Here is a 19514-nt window from a genome sequence, read left to right as displayed (position 1 = left end):
GGGGAGGCCGCCCACCTGCTCGGCCCCGCTCCTGCCCCCGCCCCCGCTGGCTCCCGCGAACCCGCGCGACCCTGACTCGGTGACAGCCAGGGTTCGGGTGCCGGCGACCCTGCGGGGAGCGCCACAGCCCCCGGCGGGCGGCGGCCGCGGGCCGGCGGGTGTGAGGCTGGATGCTAAAACACGCATGCGCGCGCAGCCCCCGCCCCGACCCCCCCCCCCCCCCCGTCTCCGCCGTGAGGAACTGAGGGGGCTGTGAGGGCCCGCGGCTGGCGTGCGGGGGCAGCCGCCCGACCTCCCGAGCCCGCGGCCTCCGTTTCTCCCTGTCGCCCGGGGCGTTGATCGCGAACACCGCCGCCGGGCCCTGTGAGGAGAGCAGAGCGCGGCGGGCGGCGGGCGGCGGGCGGCGGGCGGAGCGCCGAGGGAGATCCTCATAGGCGTCCCGATGGCGTTGGGACGGCGGGTGGCCGGTTAGCTCAGTTGGTTAGAGCGTGGTGCTAATAACGCCAAGGTCGCGGGTTCGATCCCCGTACGGGCCACGATAGTAGCTTTCTATTTTTTCCTCCTTGCGAGGAAAGGAAAACCGGGCTCCCGCCCCTGAACCCCGAGCTCCTGCAACCTTTAGAGATCTTTGGAAGAGGAAGAGGAGACAGTGGACTTGGGGCTCTTCTGAGACCAGTTCAACCGAGCGACTCAGGTGCGGGATCGCGGCCGGCGGGGAGGCGGCCCTGGGCTCGGGGTCCCGCGGCACCCCGGGCTGGGGCGAGGGCGGCCGGGCCAGGACGGCCTCCGGGGGCAGCGGACGTGGAAGGGAAGGGCGGGTCCGGACCGGGGTGGGGGGCAGGGGGCAGGGAAGGGGGCCGGAGCGGCCAATGGGGAGGGCGGGGCCGGCCTCGGAGACGGTGGGCGGGGCCGAGCGGCCTAGGCGGGCGCGGGCGCCGCCTCAGTTGTTTTGGCCCGTGGGGCTCCCGTAGCCCGCCCTTTCCCCCGTGACGCACAGTCGCGTCGCCTTCTCAGGTGATGCGGGTTCGAGTCCCCGCGGCGGCCTCCATGGCAGGCGCGGAGCCGGGGCCGGGCCCCGCGTGCGGCCGGGAGGATGGCGGCGGCCCGGCCCGGCCCGGCCCGGGCGGCAGCGCGGCCCCGTTGGCTCCAGAGCAGCTGCGGCGGGTCCTGGAGCGGGTGACGCCCTGCGAGCGGCGGGACGCGGCCCAGCGCGCCGCCCGGCAGCGGGGCCTGGGCGCCGCGCGCCCGCCGCGCCTCCTGCCGCCCCAGGTGAGGCCGGGGCCCGCGGCGCGGAGCCCGCCCCGCCGTCGCCCCCCGAGGCCCCGGCTCCCGCGCGGCCGCGGGCCCCCGGGTCGCGTCGTCGGCGTGTCGGGCGGGGAGGGCGCGGGTCCCCGCGCTCCGGCCCCTCGCCTCCCGAGGCTGGCTGGGGCTCGTGGGCTCCCTGCTTGTGGGCGTCTCTCTGTGGCCGCTGGGCCGGAGTCTCGCGGGTGTGTCCGCCCGGCCGGCCCCGGCGGCCGCGCTGAGCGGTGTCCGCCCGCACCGGCTCCGCGCTGGGGCGCGCTCGGCCAGCGCCGGGAGGGGTGCGGGGTGCAGGAGTGCGGGGTGCACGCGGGGCCGCTGGATCGCCGGGGTCACAGGACGCCCCCCCCCCCCGCGGAGGCCCCGGCCCACCGCCCACCCCGGCCCGGCGTCCCCGTCACGCTGGGAAATGGCAGAAGCACCCGTCACCTCCGAGTCGCCCGAACCAAGCGTGGACCTGTGCAGCGCGGCCCCCCGCCAGCGCCAGAACGACAGGGATCGCCCGTGTCTGTTTCTTTTTGAGTCTTTTAAACTGAGATTTCCGCTCTTACAGAGGTGATGTGTGGAGGGGCTGCAGTGACGAAGGTCAAGGTCAAGAGCACAGTTCCTTTTGGACAGTGTCACTCTTTCCCTCGTTCTCCCCCAGTTTTTCCCGCCCGTCCCCACCCACAAGTATCTATAGTTGATTTTCAACATAGTTCCCAGTGAGTACCACTCCTGCAAAAAAAGAAAAAAGGTGGGGTGAACATTCCTTTGGTGCTGGTCCTGGGGCTTGAACTCAGGGTCTAGGCACTGTCCCTGAGCTTTCTTTGCTCAAGGCTGCAGCTCTGCCACTTGAGCCACAGCCCCACTTCTGGCTTTTTTAGTGCTTAATTGGAGATAAGAGTCTCATGCACTTTCTTGCATGGGCAGCCTTTGAACTTCAATCCTTGAATCTCAGTCTACTGCATGGCAACGATTACAGGCATGAGCCATCCATACCAGCCATGCTATACCTGTTTTTAAAGCCCCTACTCTGCAGGAACTCGGCTAGGCACTTAGCTCTCAGCATCCACACGGTAGCGGGTTTGCATCGGTGTTTTACAGGAGGCAAACAGCTCAGAGGTTGAGTAGTGACTGTGTTGCGGGTCCAGAAAGTTTGGCTGTACCCCACAGCCTGTCTTCACACTGCTGAATGTGGCTGTCGCTTTTTTACTTCAGTGTGTGAGATTGGGCACAGGATCAGTGATGACACATTTCCCACCTGATGAAAGCAACTTAAACTAGGGAACATGAACCAGATGCTAGTGACTCACACCTGTAATCCTAGCTACTCAGGAGACTGAGATCTGAGGATTGGAGTTTGAAGCCAGTGTGCACAGGAAAGTGTGATGAGACTCATCTCTAACCACCAAAAAGCCAGTAGTGGAGCTGTGACTTAAGTGATAGGGCATCAGCCCCACATCCCGTAAATCAGACAACATGATAGGATTGGAGTCTGTAGCTAATCTAATGGCAGTGCCATACAGTGTGCCTGCACTCACAATGGTGTATCTTGTGGCCTAATACAATAATAATCTTCCGGGGCTGGGAAGGTGGCTCAGTGGTAGAGCGCTTGCCTTGCATGCCTGAGGCCCTAGGTTTGATTCCTCAGCACCACATAAGCAGTAAAAGCTGGAAGTGGCGCTGTGGCTCAAGTGGTAGAACACTAGCCTTGAGCTGAGGGACAGCGCCCAGGCCCAGAGTTCTGGCCCCACGACTGGACCCAAAAAACAAAACAAAACAATGATAATCTTCCAGCCTACACTGCCATGAAGTCCTCAAAGGCAAAGCAGACATACCTACCCTTGAGGAGTTTATGATCTAACAGTGTGACCTGGATCAAGAGCTAGAGGTACAACACAATAAATGGATCAGAGAAGGGAGCTATTCTGAGTGGAGCAAAAGCCACCCATGAAAAGGCAGAGTCGGGACTAGATTTGGGAGAGGGATTGAGTAGAAAATGTGGAAGAGCAGAGGAAGCGTTCCAGGAAAGGGACAGCTGGGGCCATGGGTCACAGCGGTGAATGGGGTCAAAATCGCAGGCCAGGTGGACACTCCCGAGCTCTCCCTGTCCCCACCTCACAGGAACACTGCCAGTTCCACCGAGCTCTGGGGCCCTCCTCCATGCATCCATGAAAAGCAAGCTCGTTTTTCTGTCATATGTAAAGTTCTTTCCAGCCTTCAAGGCGCCCTGACTCTTAAGGCTTCTCCTGCACTGTGGTGTCATTGTCTTTTTACCTGCCTCATCTGCTCTGCTCCCTGGAGAGCCTTGGCTCTCTTTACAGTCATCACTGGAACTCTTGAAAGGCCAGGTCTCAGGAGATCCACTTCAGAGGCCTGCATGGACTGAGGCAGTCTGGAGAGACATCCAGGGTGAGGCTGGGGTGACGAATGTTGAAGAGAAGACACCAAGGGAACTTCAACTTTGCTAAGTGATACAAACACAGCCAGAGAGAGTACCACGTGGTGAGCCAGAAACTCTTCCACTAGCTTTGCTGCTTGCTCATTCTGAGACTACAGGGTGTGTGCGTGCGCATGCACCTATTATAATGAATGACACCTGGTAATGTCACAAGAGATAATGTGACAGATAGTAAAATGAAATAATGTTTTGGGGTTTGCTTTTGGTTTTACCAGTCCCAGAGTTTGAACTTTGGGCCTGGGTGCTGTCCCTGAGTTCTTTTGCTCAAGGCTAGTGCTCGTGAGCTACAGCACCATTTCCAACTTTTTCTGAGCAGTTTATTGGAGATAAGAGTCTCATGGACTTTCCTGTGCTCTGGCTGCGATCTTAGAGCTCAGCCACCTGTTGCTTGTTTACATGGTACTGTGGATTGGATCTAAGGCCTTATACTTACTAGGCAGGCAATCTACCACTTAAGCTATGCCTCCATCACCTTTTCCTTTCCTTCCTTCCCTTCCTTCCTTCCTTCCTTTCTTCCTTTCTCGCTCTCCATCCTCTGCCCTTTCTTTGTCAGTCATGGGGCTTGAACTCAGGGCCTGCATGATGTCTTTGAACCACAGCACCACTTCCAGTTTTCTGGTGGTTAATTGGAAATACGAGTCTCATGGAACCTAGGTGCTGGTGGCTCACACCTATAATCCTAGCTATTCAGGAGGCTGAGATCTGAGGATCGAGGTTCAAAGCCAGCCTGGGCAGGAAAGTCTGTGAGACTCTTTTCTCCAGTTAACCCAGAAAACTGGAAGTGGTGCAGTGGCTTAAGTGGTATAGTGCTAGCCTTGAGCTGAAGCGCTGAGGGACATTGCCCAGGCCCAGAGTTCAAGCCTTATGACCGACAGAAAAAAACAAACACAAAAAAAACACAACTTTCATGAACTTTTCTGCCGAGGTTGGCTTTGAATCATGATCCTCAGATCTTAGCCTCCTCAGTAGCTAGGATTACAGACATGAGCCACCAGTGTCCCTTTTTCCATTTTTGAAGTAGGATCTTGAATAATTTCCTGGCCAGTCTAGGCTGAGATCCACCTAGTTACATTTTCTTGAGCCTCTAGGATGCGAGGCACATGCCACCATGCCCAGCCATTGTTGCTTCCCCATTGCTGGGATAATGTGCACTGGTGTGCCCAGCCATTTGTCAAAATGGAGTCTTGTATGCGCCAGCGCGCATCAAGCTGGAGTCTCATGAGCTTTTGCTTTGCAAGAGTTGCTTAAACCTCAGTCTCCCATCTCTGCCCCCTATATGGCTAGCATCACAGGCTTTAACTACTACCCATGACTGAAATAATAGTTTTTGAAGGCTATGTGAAGTAAATCAAGTCACTACGTCACAACTAGTTCAGGAACTGAGGACTCACTGGACATTGGCACTGTACACCTCATAAACCAAGACATAAACAAAGACATCAAATTCTCTCGGCTGGCTGTTGGTAATTGTCTATAGCATCCATACACACAGGAGCTTGGTTTTAGTAAAGGTTTGTGTGTGTGTGTGTATGTGTGGCTTGAACTCAGGGCCTGGGCAGTGCTGCTCAGCTTTTTTGCTCAAGGCTGCTCCACTTCTGGCTTTTGCTGGTGAATCAGGAGATAAGTGTCTCATGGTCTATCCTGCCCAGGCTGGCTCTACCACATCCTCAAATTAGAGGTAACCCAGGCAGACAAATCTGAGGATCTCATCAGCATCCCTGCTTTGCCTACATTTTGTCCACAGCACCCCTAAGTTGTGACCATCAAAAATATATATACCCAGGGGCTGGGTATAACTCAGGCCCTGGCTTCTTCACCCTCAGCACCAAAAAAAAAAAGGGGAGGAGAGGGGTTCAGTCACTGTCAGAGCACCTTCCCTGTGGGCCCTCGCTTGAGAACCATCACTTCTCAACCACTGACTGGCCCACCAACAAGCCTTTGAACTCCACCCTCTACCAGTGAAGGGTCAGCAACAGTGTTACAAAGTAGAATACAAATCTTCACTCAGCCAGAGCCAGAGGTTCATCCCTGTAACACTAGCTACCTAGGAGGCTGAGAGCTTGAGCACAAAGGCTCAGGGACAGTGCCCAGGCCCTGAGTTTAAGCTACAGTACTGGTACCTACCCCCCTTTCCCCCCCAAAAAAAAATTGCTGGTAGCTCACACTAGTAAATCCTAGCTACTCAGAAGGCTGAGATCTGAAGATCACAGTTCAAAGACAGCCTGGGCAGGAAAGTCCAGGACAATCATCCCCAATGAACCACCAGAAAACTGGAAATGGTGCTGTGGCTCGAAGTGGTAGAGCACTAGCCTTGAGCAAAAAGAGGTCAGGGACAGCACCTAGGCCCTGATCAAGCCCCACAACTGAAAAAAAAGAAAAAATTCAACTGGGTGTCAGTGGCTCATAATTATAATCCTAGCTACTCAGGGGACAGATCTGATGGTTGCAGTTCAAAGCCAGCCTGGTTAGGAAAGTTCATGAGACTCATCTCTAATTAGCCAACAAAAAGCTGGGAGTGGAGCTGGGCTCAAGTAGTAAAGTGCTAGCCTTGAACAAAAACAGCTGGCAGGGGGAGGGGGGTGGCTCGGGTAGGTGCCTCCATGGTAGAGTGCTTGCCTTGCATGCATGAAGCCCTGGGTTCGATTCCTCAGTACCACATAAGCAGAAAAAGCCAGAAGTGGCACTGTGGCTCAAATAGTAGAGCACTGAACTGCTGAGGGACAGTGCCCAGGCCCAGAGTTCAGGTTCCACTACCAATCAAAAACAACAACAAAAACCCAGTTCAGGGCCCAGACCCTGAGTTCAAGCCCCAGGACCAGCGTGTACACACATGTGCGCATACACACACACACACACACACACACACACAAGGGTAAATCTAACAGAAGGTATAATGTCTTCATGAGTCATGAAGTCATTTAGTGGATTATGACTGATAGCGTTTGAAGTGATATAGGCTAAATACCATCAGAGCATTTGTGTAGGAAGGCTAAGTGGGTTCATGAACTCTTAATTTCATTTATATCTGGCAGTGTTGCAGGAACTGTGTAGTTGGTTGTAGAAGTGACAGAAATCCCTGTGCTCTGTGATCAGAAAGGTGTGAGTGACCACTGGACCCATGTGGTCCATGTTATAGCGATGCTCTACATGTCTAAAGTGTAAAGTTTCGAAAACAATTTCTACAGTAGGTTGTGATGAGGGCAAAATGGCAGACACACTGACAAGCAAACATTTCCCCATTTCCTCTTTCTGTATTTAAGCAACTAGAAGCCATTTGTGTCAAGGTGACAACTGGTGACACGAAAGGTCATGAAAGGCCAATGCCACCACTTGCCACCATCCAGCCCGAAGCAGCAAGACAGAGCCAGCTGCTACCTGCGACCAACCCCAGCCTGGTGGGGCTCTGTGTGGTCAGCCCTCAGCTGCTCAGGGTGCAGCCCCTTGGGAGGACTGGGTCACCCCTGAGCCTCCCCCGAAGCCCACCTCAGCCTCCTGCTTGTCGGGTGTTTGTACAGAGGCCACTGCCCGCCCTCCAACCGCTCCCGACCTGGGAGGCCCCAGCTCTGAGTGGGCAGGCCACCACCCTGAGCCCCTGGGCCGCCGCTGGCCAGCCCCCAGCAATGCCCCCCTTGTCCAGTGCCGCACGGGGGTCATTTTCCAGCTTGCCTGCAAAACATACTGGGAAACCGAAAAGGTCTCTCAAAGTGAAAACACGCTCTGGACGGATATCTCGCCCTCCCAAATTCAAAGCCAGAGATTACAAATTCATCAAAACAGAGGGCTTGGCAGATGGGCACCCGTCGGATTCCGACGACTACTCGGAACTGAGTGTGGAAGAGGAGGAAGAGCAGAAGGAGCCGTGGGCGCTCTTCCACCTTGAGAGCTGTGCGCTGCAGCCCAGGGCCTTCAAGTGCCAGACCTGTGAAAAGTCATACATAGGAAAGGGAGGCCTGGCCCGGCATCTCAAGCTTAATCCCAGCCACAGCCCGCTGAAGCCCGAGAAGTCCCTCATTGAGAAAGCTAATGGGAGCCTGACCCAGGAGTGCGTGGAGGCAGGGGGCAGAGGCTTGGCCTCCCCAGAGTGGAAGGCACCAGTTACTCTCAATAAGGAAGGAGCAGATGCGGCAGTGGGTGGCCTGCAGGTATGTTTCTGTCTGGTGATGGGTCCTTATTGCTCCCTTCCCACTGTCCTTAGCTATTACAACGACATCTGATGGGGATTCAGGACCCAAACCAGCGTACAGAGGATCTGGGGGCTGGCTTTGTCCTCACTGTTGCCAGCCATGGAGGAGCTCTGTGCCCTCTGCCTGTGAACTTCACTGTGAGCCCGTCAGCTGGGAACGTGGCCAGCTCTTTAGATCTGACCAGCACAGCATTCTTGGTGCATGCTCGGCTGATGCCAGTATCACAGACAGTGTTAGAAAGATCAGAATCGGGGTGACAGTCCATAGGGTGCTTTCTGAGTAGCCACCATAAGAGGCCTTTAGCTTGTCCTCGTCCTCTCCCCGCCCTCTCCTTCCCAAAGCCCCAATAAGACACATGGGTCACATGGCCACCTCCTCACATCAAAATATTTTTCCAAATTTTTTGTGATTATATACATAGCATGAAAATTATGATCTCAATGGTTTTATGTAGATGCATTCATAATGCACAAACATCACCATCTCTAGATTCATTTCATATTGTAAAAGGAAGTCCTGTACTCACACTGTTTTTGTGTGTTTATATGCCAATCCAGGGCCCTGCTGCTATCTCTGAGGGCTTTTTTTATTGTTGTTTTGTTGCCAGACCTGGGGCTTGAACTCAGGACCTGGGCACTGTCCCTGAGCTGCTGTTGCTCAAGGCTAGCACTCTACCACTTGAGCCCACAGCACCACTTCTGGCTTTTTCTGTGTATGTGGTACTGAGGAATCAAACCCAGGGCTTCCTGTATGCTAGGCAAACACTCTACCACTGAGCCACATTCCCAGCCCTCACCTGGGTTTTTGTTTTTGTTTTTTGGAGGGGCTTGAACTCTGGGCCTGGGCGCTGTCCCTGAGCTTTACCGCTCAAGGTGAGCACTATACCACTTGAGCCCCAGAGCCACTTGCGGTTTTCTGTGGTTCATTGGAGATAAGAGTCTCTCGGACATCCCTGCCTGGGTTGGCTTTGAACTGTGATCCTCACATTTCAGCCTCCTGTGTAGCTAGGATGACAGGTATGAGCCACCTGTGCCCCGCTTACTCCCCAGGGTTTGTTAGCCCAGATTCATCTTCTTATATGGTGTTGAGAAAGATGTATTGACAGATCTGAAACAAGCAGAAATGGTCAGATAAGTTGATGTTAGGTGAAATGAACCCCAAGATAAGGACTCAAATGATTTTTCTTTTTTGCTATTGTTTCTAACATATAAGATGATTTTTTTGTTGCTTTGTATGTCCCTCCCCCACAGTATAACCCGTTTTCACTGTATTTGATGTTGGTATAATTTGGGGAGGGGAAGGGAAAAAACAAGTTGTTTAAATAGGGATATAGATGGATCCATTGCAACAATGAGATGTACAAGACATTATGTCGAAAAACTCTACAGCTTTGGGGGGGGGAGATGGGAGGGCAGGGATGGTAAGGGGAAACAAAGGGTGTAATTGTAACCCCTCTGTATGGTATTTTCACAATTAAAAAAACAATAAAAAAAGAAAAAAAGATGTATTGACAGTAGTTAAGAGTTCATTAAGAGCCGGGCGCTGGTGGCTCACGTCTGTAATCCTAGCTACTCAGGAGGCTGAGATCTGAGGATCGCGGTTCAAAGCCAGCCCGGGCAGGAAAGACCGTGAGACTCCTATCTCCAATAAACCACCAGAAAACCGGAAGTGGCGCTGTAGCTCAAGTGGTAGAGCACTTGCCTTGAGCTGAAGAGCTGAGGGACAGCGCCCAGGCCCAGAGTTCAAGCCTCACGACCGACAAAAAAAAAAAAAAAAAAAAAAAGAGTTCATTAAGGAAGAAATAGTGTAGCTAGTTCCTTGTCTTAGACTTGACAGTTTTGTGCTTTTGAGTTTACGTGATGGTGTGTGAAGCATTTTTATAGCTTTGTTTTCCTTTTTGGGTTTCACACTGTCTAGAATGGTCAGTCTGTGGAAGTGGAAGACACAAGAGTACCTGAACCAGAAAATGGGAGTCAGTCAGCTCTCTTGGGATCAGAGGACCAAGGACGGAGACATGGAGGCTCAGAGACCCTGACAGAGCACAGTAGAGCCATCCGCCAGCGGGGAAGAGCAGCCGCGCTGCGCCAACGCCCTGCGGTGGCTGCCAGGCTGCGCGCCCAGCTGGAGGAGGTACATCCCTCGCACACCCGTGGGCCAGATCTGTTTCTCTACCATGGCATATGGCAATTCACTATTCGATTTTTGAACTTAATAGTAAAACATCCCAGCCTGGCATGGTGGCTCATGCCTGTTAACACAGTCAGTCAGGAGGACTGAGTCAAGACCAGACCAGTTACTTTATGAGACCCTCTCTCTCTCTCTTTAAAATAAAATAGCCTGATGAATTAAAAAGCTCACAAGATGGCATTGGATAAATTCCAGTGACAGTCACAGGCTGACCCGTTTATAATGAATCACTTCTCAGTGGGGCATTTCCCATGTTCCTCAGCTCTTGGGTTCTATCTGGAGGAGCCATGATGAGTAAGAGTAGAACAGAGTGCTTTATTAGGAAAGGAGAATCTGCCTGGGGGTGAGGCTCCCAGCTCAGATAAAGGGAGTTTTATCGAGCAGGGAGGGTTACTCAGCCTTGTGCAACTGAGACCTTCCTCAGATGGTTTAGCCTCAGATCTCAGCCTCCTGGGTAGCTAGGATTACAGGACCAAGTCACCAGCACTGGCCCATAGTTCTTTGTTAATGGATGGAACCATGAACTACTTAATAAGGCAGAATGTCCGTGGTTGAGTGTCTGGCTTGCGGGGATGTCCTGTGTCTTCTGCTCAGAGTCGCATTGGCCCTTGCCGTTGGGAGGTTCCCAGCAAGTGCTTCTCTTGGTAGTCTCTCCAACAGTGTGGCCGTGAGGATCTGGTGGAATTGGTGCTGCCTCGGCTGGCTCAAGTCGTAACTGTGTATGAATTTCTTCTGATGAAGGTGAGTCTTCAACATGCTCACCAACAGAGGGGGTGACTTGTTACTTAGAAAGACGTCCTTCTGGGGCTGGGAAGGTGGCTCAGTGATAGAGCACTTGCCTTGCATGCCTGAGGCCCTGAGTTTGATTCCTCAGCACCACATAAGCAAAAAGAAAAAAGCTGGAAGTGGTGCTGTGGCTCAAGTGGTAGAGTGCTAGCCTTGAGCTGAAGAGCTGAGGGACAGCGCCCAGGCTCAGAGTTCAGGCCCCACGACCGGACCCCCCCCCCCCCAAAAAAAAAAAAAGGCGTCCTTCCTGTTTCCTTTAGAGAGAGCCTGGCCATGTGGGATCACTTCCCTTCCCCAGCAGAGCAGCTGTGTGCTCCCTACTGAGCCCATGGCCTGTCAGCCCCTCAGGACATATCCAAGCCCAAAAGCCCATCCTCAGCCTTTTTGCCCTCCCCTCCCTACTCCTGGGCCTGCCCCCTCCTTTGAGCTCTCTGGCTGCCACATCAAGGGTGTGTTTCTGGTCCTCTTCTCAGGCCACCCTGCCTCCCGGAGCTGGGTGTGGTGCTGGCACACAGGTACGTACTAGGTGTGGTGCTGGCATGCAGCAGGAATGCACTGGGCAGCTCCTGCCACCCACTAGCTCCAAAGGTTGAGGGATCCATCCATCCTTTTTTTTTTTGTCGGTCATGGGGCTTGAACTCTGGGCTTGGGCGCTGTCTCTCAGCCCTTCAGCTCAAGGCTAGCACTCTACCACTTGAGCCACAGGGCCACTTCCTCATCCATCTTACTGTCTTGACATTCTAGTCTTGTTGGGGTTAAAAGCATGGCTCAGGTGGTAGAGTGGCAAGCCAGTGAGCAAAAACGTGAGACTGATTTTAAGTTCTGATCTCAGGCATTTCCATGTCATCGCCTCAGGTGTAAAACTCTACTTGTCATCTTTGTCTTCATGAAGGTTGAGAAAAGTCATCTAGCAAAGCCTTTTTTCCCAGCCATCTATAAGGAATTTGAAGAGTTGCATAACCTGGTTAAGAAAACATGTCAAGACTACCTCAGCAGTGTGGGTCCGTGTCCGCGGGAGCCCCTGGAGATCAGCAATGACAAGGTAATAGCCTTGCAGCACAGCCCGGCACTCAGAGCCAGCAAAGGAACAGCGAGGGTGCCTCCGGACGCCGTTCTCCTTACTCAGCCACTAGCCTGTCCCATCTAGTGAGTTTCTGTTTCCTTAACATTAAAGCAATAAGTGCTTGTAAGCTGGCGCCGGTGGCTCACGCCTGTCATTCTAGATACTCAGGAGGCTGAGATCTGAGGATCACGGTTCAAAGTCAGCCCAGGCAGGAAAGTCTGTGAGACTATTTTTTTTTTTTTTGGTCAGTCATGAGACTTAAACTCTGGGCCTGGGCGCTGTCCCTCAGCTCTTCAGCTCAAGGCCAGCAGTGCCACTTCTGGTTTTCTGAGTGGTTTATTGGAGACGAATCTCATGGACTTTGCTGCCCAGGCTGTCTTTGAACTGTGATCCTCAGATATCAACCTCCTGAGTAGCTAGAATTACAGGCGTGAGCCACTGGTGCCCAGCTCCGTGAGATTCTTATCTCCAACTATCCACCAGAAAACCTGACGTGGTGCTATGGCTCAAGTGGCAGAGTGCTAGCTTGAGCTGAAGAGCTCAGGGCCAGTACCCAGGGTTCAAACCCCAAGACTGACAAAAAAAAAAAGTGCTTGTTTCACAGAACTGGGAAAAAAAAAAAAAAAAAAGCAGAAAAGCAGATAAGCTAGAATAGAAAAAAACAAACCAGGGCTGGGAAGGTGGCTCAGAGGTAGAGCGCTTGCCTTGCATGCCTGAGGCCCTGGGTTCGATTCCTCAGCACCCCATAAGCAAAAAGAAAAAAGCCAGAAGTGGCGCTGTGGCTCAAGTGGTAGAGCGCTAGCCTTGAGCTGAAGAGCTGAGGGACAGCGCCCAGGCCCAGAGTTCAGGCCCCATGACTGGACCCAAAAAAAAAAAAAAAAAAAAAAGAAAAAGAAAAAAAAACCAACCACTGGGAAGTGGCGCTGTAGCTCAAGTGGTAGAGCGCTCGCCTTGAGCTGAAGAGCTGAGGGACAGCGCTCAGGCCCAGAGTTCAAGCCCCACAACCGACAAAAAAAAAAAACAAAAAAAAACCCAACCACTGTGTTCCTCTGGCTCTGGGGCGCCTCTGGGGCTGTGGCCCGGGGCCAGCAGTGCACTTGTCACTTCAGTACTGTTGTCATAGCCTTTAGTAGATTGGCTCCTTTACCAGACAGGAAGCTTGAGTGGGGTGCCAGAGCCCGTGGCTCACACCAGTAATCCTAGACCTGAGGATCATGCTTCAAAGCCAGCCCAGGTGGGAAAGTCCGTGGCACTCTTATCACCAATAAACTACTCAGAAAAAGCCAGAAGTGGTGCTGTGGCTCAAGTGCTTGAGTGCTAGCTTTGTGCAAAAGCAGCTCAGGGACAGCATCCAGGCCTTGAGTTCAAGCCCAGGACCTGCACAAAATTTTTTTTTTTTAAAAGTAAGTTTGGAACCACCAGGTTTTGCCAATTTTAGAGAAAGCCTCCGGCTAGGTGTAGCATGGATCACATGACCCTGCCACCTCGTGGCTTTTCTCAGTGACTGGTGTTGGGTCTATGCAGCAAGCCCCTCACTGAGCCCAATCCTCAGCCCTTCCGGGTCTCAACTTCTGCTCTGTGAAAGAGGAATGTTTACTGAAAGGTCCTTCGGGGCTCTCACAAAATGGTTGTGGCTTAGACCAGACCCTTCTTTATTTAACAATGGTCACACACACAACAACAAAGTCCATATTGCTGTTCACTGTCCTGCTGTTGAACTAACCTGAGGGATGTGCTGGTCTCAGTGAGGAAGGGGGGGGAGTGAGAGAGGTGGGGGAAGAAAGGGATAGTGGGAGAACAACAAAGGAGGGGGTACCAATGCTGGACAAGAAATTTATTCATTACCTTACTCATGTAACTGTAACCCCTCTGTATAGCATCTTTTGTTGTTGTTGGTCGTGGGGCCTGAACTCTGGGCTTGGGCGCTGTGTCTCAGCTCTTCAGCTCAAGGCTAGTGGTCTACCACTTGAGCCATAGCGTCACTTCCGGCTTTTTCTGCTTATGTGGTGCTGAGGAATGGAACCCAGGGCCTCATGCATGCAAGGCAAGCGCTCTCCCAGTGAGCCACCCCCAGCCCCTGTATAGCATCTTTACAATAAAATTAAATTTTTTAAAAAAAGAGGAGGAAGGCTTCATCAACGCAGCTCTGCAGAGACTTCTGCAGCAAGCAGCCTCCATCCAGCCCTGATGAGATCTGAGCACAGGGATTTTATTTAGTTTTGTTATTTTGGGAGGATATTGGTCATTATTGTTTTATACAAGTTATTTAGAATATTTCCTCATAAGCCTTTGAATTTTCCTTTTCTTCCTTTTTTTTTTTTTTTTTATTTGTCAGTCATGGGGCCTGAACTCTGGGCACTGTCCCTCAGCTCTTCAGCTCAAGGCTAGTGCTCTACCACTTGAGCCACAGCGCCACTTCTGGCTATTTCTACTTATGTGGTGCTGAGGAATCAAAGCCAGGGCCTCATGCATGCTAGGCAAGCACTCTACCACTGAGCCACCTTCCCAGCCCCTGAATTTTATTTTCTTAAGTTATACATTATAAAACTGTAATGGATTATTTGCCAAGATTCAGGTAGATTCCCTAGTGTATATTAGCCATCCATCATGAACTGGAGACGGGCATTGACATCCTCAGGACTGGTCTTTTGTCCCTGTTGAATGATGCGTGGCTCAGTGTGTAAGGAACACTGTCCAGTCTGCCCAGCCTCGTTTTCTCCTCAGCCTCGTTCCGCTGCCCTTCTGTGCCCACCCTCAGATTTATGCTCATAGTGTCCTCTTCAGAAGTTCCCGTGTAAGAGTGATCCTGGCTATCAATACCTTCACCTCTGCACTTTCCCTGGAAATCACATCTCATCTTCACAAACCTGGAGAGGTGGGAGTGCTTGGAGGTGGGAGGAGCCATGGGGAGGGTGGCTGTCACTGGGGAGGGGGGCGGCTTGCCCAAGTCTCCATCTGTGAGCAGGAACTAGCGTTCAGCTTGGCCTTTCCAGGGCCCAGACCTATGGTCTCTTCACCCTGTGGGAAGGGCGATCTGGTTATGGACTACATAGGATTATTTTCCTGAAAACACCAGTTGGCATTCAAAAAGAGGACAGAAATGGCAAGAAAAGTACCTTGGTTCCAGTTAACATGATTAATGGCAGTATTAGAATGTTTTACATTTCTTCTTCTAAGTATCATTTAGTCTCTCTTGCACACTATGCTAACATAAAACTTTCTGGTTTTGGTAGTGACATAATTTACCATCAGCTTTTTTTGTTTTTGTTTGTCGTGGGGCCTGAACTCTGGGCTTGGGCGCTGTCCCTCAGCTCTTCAGCTCAAGGCTAGTGCTCTACCACTTGAGCCACAGTGCCACTTCTGGCTTTTTCTGCTTATGTGGTGCTGAGGAATTGAACCAAGGGCCTCATGATACGAGGCAAGCACTCTACCACTGAGCCACTACCATCCGCTTTTCATGCAGCTTTCTTCATCTTCGTTTTTCTCATTGTGAGGTGGCACCTCACTGTGTAAAGAAGCCTTACAGATTTAAACGCAGCCATTCATTCTTAAGAATCAGTGAAGCCACTGACTTGTGTCTGCTTCAAGCAAGGCTTATGTGTCCTGGCCCCTTTCTCTTCAGGTTGCTGAGTCATTAGGAATCACAGAAGAATTTCTGCAGCAGAAAGAAATACACCCAGACTGTACTGCACGGAAGCATGTTAGCGCGGAGATGCACGTGGACAAGCTAGAGGGAGCCGGCAGACAGAAGCGGGAGTGTGAGGTGGGCATCGCTGTAGTGGTGCCACGCTGGCACCACTGGGTTGCAGTGCGGTGTGGTCCGTTCACAGCGCTCCTCTCAGGGAGGAGGGGTGCAGGGCTCTCCTCACTTCTGGATTTCAGCTGAAGGGACTCTTCTCTTCTCAGGCTGCAGGCGAGGGGCTGGCCACAGGGAAGAGGCCCCGAAGACCAGTGGGGCCATCAGACAGCCCTGAGCCTCTTGTGGTGGACAGCAGAGACCTAGAGGAGTCCAGGCCCTTGTGTGTCACAGCTGCCTGCGAGGGTAAAACGGCTTCTTGGGCTCTCCCCAGGTTAAGGGCCCCCACGGCTGGATTTAAGAGAACTTTTTGGTCTCTCAGATTTGGTCCCAATCTCCCAACACTCTTTTCATGTTCATGCCCCAGGAGTCTTCAGGCCTCTGATATTTTTAAAGCTTTCTTTTAAAGTGAAGAGTCACTTGTGGTAGTGAGTGGGTACCACCAGGCTGGTCCAAGAGGTTGGGCAGAAATGGGACCCAAAGACCACAGGTACCAGCTGGAAGTGGGGCTGTGCCTCAAAGTTTGTAGAGTACTAGTCTTGAGCAAAAAAGAGCTCAGGGACAGTGCCCAGGACCCAGGTTCAAGCTCTACAACTGATAAAACAAACAAGACCAAAAAAAAATCCCCCAAAACACAGGCACTTATGACTTGGTTTTCATGAGACTTGGCTCTGACGGGTAAAATTTAACATTTGAAAACAAGATTTTAGCTTTTCCTTCTGGCTGTAACCAGACCCTATCTTCTGTGCATGTGAAAAATGCCTGCTAGATGAATACTCTACCATTCTACCACTAAGTGACATCCCAGCCCTTATAAAAAGGTCTTGTCCGCCACCTGATGCCTGGCCTGATCCTCAGGTCTCAGACTGGCAGAGGGAGTCTCTGTTTTCGAACTTACTACTGGGGAAAGCTGATCTGTTCAGTGGGACCAACCAACATGGGTGTGCAACACACCTGCTCAAGGAGTCACTTTCACATTTTAGCTCCATCTGGAAGCAAAGTAATCCATGTTTTAGTTCACTTCTATTTAGCTTGCAGTTCTTAAGTGTTCATATATATATATATATATATATATATATATATATATATATATATCCTGAATTGTCCTTGTCCCAGGTGTCCAAGGACAAAGACTGAGTAGGGCCCCCTCACCCTCAGGATGCTGACCTCAAGATTGTGGCCCTTGGGCTGAGAATGTGGCTTAGTGGCAGAGTGCTCACCTAGCATACATGAAGCCCTGGGTTCCATTCCTCAGTATCCAATAAACAGAAAAAGCTGGAAGTGGTGCTATGGCTCAAGTGGTAGAGCGCTAGCCCTGAGCTAAAGAGCTGAGGGACAGCGCCCAGGCCCACAGTTCAGGCCCATGACCGGCAAAAAAAAAAGGGGGGGGGGCTGGGAAGGTGACTCAGTGGTAGAGCGCTTGCCTTGCATGCATGAGGCCCTGGGTTCGATTCCTCAGCACCACATAAGCACATAAAAGCTGGAAGTGGTGCTGTGGCTCAAGTGGTAGAGCGCTAGCCTTGAGCTGAAGAGCTGAGGGACAGTGCCCAGGCCCAGAGTTCAGGCCCCACGACCAGATGATTTAAAAAAAAAAAAAAAAAAGCTCAGAGACAGCCCCAGTCACTGAATTCAAGCCCCAGCACTGGCCAAAAAAAAAAAAAAAAGATTGTGGCTCTTGTCTGGGCATGTATGTCAGAGCACCTGAGAGGTTGTTTTGAAATGTGGGGCCAAGGGTTCCAGGGTAGGCACGGACGTGATTAGACTGGAAAACCCCCAAGTGACTTCCTGCTCGTTTCGGTGGGGACCACTGGTGAGTTGCTCAGCATTGGAATGAAACCATTGCCAAGTATTCTTGGACTATATTTTTAGGATAAAAATCTGCCTCTGGGAATTGATACTAAGGACTAATATAGAAAAAAAAAAAAAAAAGGCCACCTACCATCCCAGGCAGCAGAAGTGTTTCGGTGTTGTTTGTGACAAAGTCCGTTTGGGGGTGCTGGCTGAGATGAGGGTGGTGACTGGTGTCTTTCTGAACTCTCTAGGTTTTCCGCCCCCTGTTGGCGGGCGGGCCCCTCTGCTCCGGGCCGGAAGCCTGGGGACGATGGTCTCTGATGGAGATGGAGGCACATTACTTGCGGGCCAGAAGCTGGTGGCAGCTGCGTTGGCTGACTTGGAATGGACAAGTGGGTGTGCAGGGCCTGCGCTCCGGTGTCGGTGTGTCACTGAGCCTGCTCATTGCACGCAGGTAGAAGAGCCGGGGGGTTCACCCTCAGCCCCGGAGGCAGTGCTCCCTGAAGAGAAAGCCCTCGCACACGCTGCAGACCTGCATACTGCAGACGGCCAGAGGCGCCCAGCCGGGCATGGCACCATGGCAGCGAGAGCAGGAGGGGAGCCTCCGCTTGGCACGGAGGCGGCGAACCTTGGCCAGTTGAGTGGCTCCCACCTGGATGGCCAGCAGGCCTGCCCCAGCCACATCCTGCTTGTGGACGCCACGGGCCCTCTGCTCGAGAACGTTTCACCCATGGACATGGCTCCAGAAGATGCTGCCTCCAGCACTGGGCCTGAGCCAGAGCCTCATCCTGGCCCGGACAGACTTTTGTCAGCTACAGGGAGCACGGGAAGCCACGCTCGGGGAGCCAGCCAGCTCTCCTGTGCGGGGGCACGTGTGGGTCCGGGGGAGTTGGAGAGTAAGGTGGCTGTGGGGGACGCCCAGGCTTTCACGGTGACCAGCAGGTGCCAGGAAGGACAAGAGAACATTCTTACTCAGTCCCATCTAGGTACCCTCATGTCTCAGGAGGATGTGGTCATCGTGACCGACACAGAGGGGTCCCCGGTCTTGAAGGTGGGCCTGCCAGAAAAGGGTTCATCTTGGAACCTCAGGGACACTTCTCACTGTGAAAACAGAGACTCTCAGTGACAAGCAATCAGAATCTCAGTCTTAGATCTGCATATGATTTATCAGAGAAGGCCTGTATAATAAGGCAGGGAATATTTTTCTAATGTGACTACTGATACAAATGAGCCTTTTATTTATAAAGAATAATACCTATCTACTCTGTTTTTCAGAAGAACTCATTACAATCATGGCAATATGTTTTTGGTTGTTTTGCTTTATTTTGAGGTCTCACTATTGCCCAAGCTGGCCTCCAACTTGTAATCCTCTTGCCTCAGCCTCCTGAGTGTTGGGAATATAGGTATGTACCAATGGCAGATATGTTACTTGGTGACATACCTTGTAGGAGTGTTTAGTGACTTGCAGTTAAGATCACTTCATTGTTACTTACCAGTCCCATTACTTATCTCAAAAAAATGGTTTTCCCTTTCTCCTGGTGATAATACTGCTACTGCTTCTCCATCAGACTTGATTTATACTAGAAGCTTCTTGAGGGTTAAATTTGAGAAGTTAAAAAGCTAGTTATGGGGGGGCTGGGAAGGTGGCTCAGTGGTAGAGCGCTTGCCTTGCACGCATGAGGCCCTGGGTTCGATTCCTTGGCACCACATAAGCAGAAAAAGCTGGAAGTGGTGCTCTGGCTCAAGTGGTAGGGTGCTGGCCTTGAGCTGAAGAGCTGAGGGACAGTGCCCAGGCCCAGAGTTCAGTTCCCACGACCAGCAAAAAAAAAAAAGCTAGCTATGGGGCTGGGAAGGAGGCTTGGTGGTAGAGTGCTTGCCTCAAGCATGCATGAGGCCCTGGGCTCGATTCCTCAGCACCACATAAATAGAAAAGGACAGAAGTGGCACTGTGGCTCAAGTGGTAGA

At 52.3% G+C, this 19514-nt stretch overlaps 1 protein-coding gene and 1 non-coding gene across 5 annotated transcripts; both read left to right on the top strand.

Annotated features, from left to right (window-relative positions):
* Nucleotides 1-352: 352 nt before the first annotated feature.
* Nucleotides 353-18850, top strand: Znf839 (zinc finger protein 839). Of its 4 annotated transcripts, none has more exons than XM_069997526.1 (9): nucleotides 353-694; nucleotides 7003-7884; nucleotides 9844-10056; nucleotides 10762-10854; nucleotides 11373-11414; nucleotides 11792-11941; nucleotides 15585-15725; nucleotides 15869-16004; nucleotides 17801-18850. In XM_069997526.1, exons 2-9 carry the CDS (start codon nucleotides 7063-7065, stop codon nucleotides 18673-18675), a joined length of 2472 nt encoding a protein of 823 aa, XP_069853627.1. In that variant the 5' UTR covers nucleotides 353-694; nucleotides 7003-7062; the 3' UTR covers nucleotides 18676-18850. The 4 variants fall into 4 exon arrangements, with proteins under 4 accessions (XP_069853627.1, XP_069853629.1, XP_069853628.1 ...); XM_069997528.1 differs by lacking the exon at nucleotides 353-694 and adding an exon at nucleotides 1235-1269; XM_069997527.1 differs by lacking the exon at nucleotides 353-694 and adding an exon at nucleotides 1714-3786.
* Trnai-aau (transfer RNA isoleucine (anticodon AAU)) lies at nucleotides 463-536 on the top strand. The gene has a single exon. It is a non-coding gene; the product is annotated as a tRNA-Ile (tRNA).
* Nucleotides 18851-19514: the final 664 nt, after the last annotated feature.

This window comes from Dipodomys merriami, unplaced genomic scaffold (genome assembly GCF_024711535.1).
Source record: "Dipodomys merriami isolate MVZ:Mamm:240054 unplaced genomic scaffold, mDipMer1.0.p SCAF_50, whole genome shotgun sequence".
In the NCBI taxonomy this organism is placed as follows: domain Eukaryota; kingdom Metazoa; phylum Chordata; class Mammalia; order Rodentia; family Heteromyidae; genus Dipodomys; species Dipodomys merriami.
This window is presented reverse-complemented; position numbering and strand designations above follow the sequence as displayed.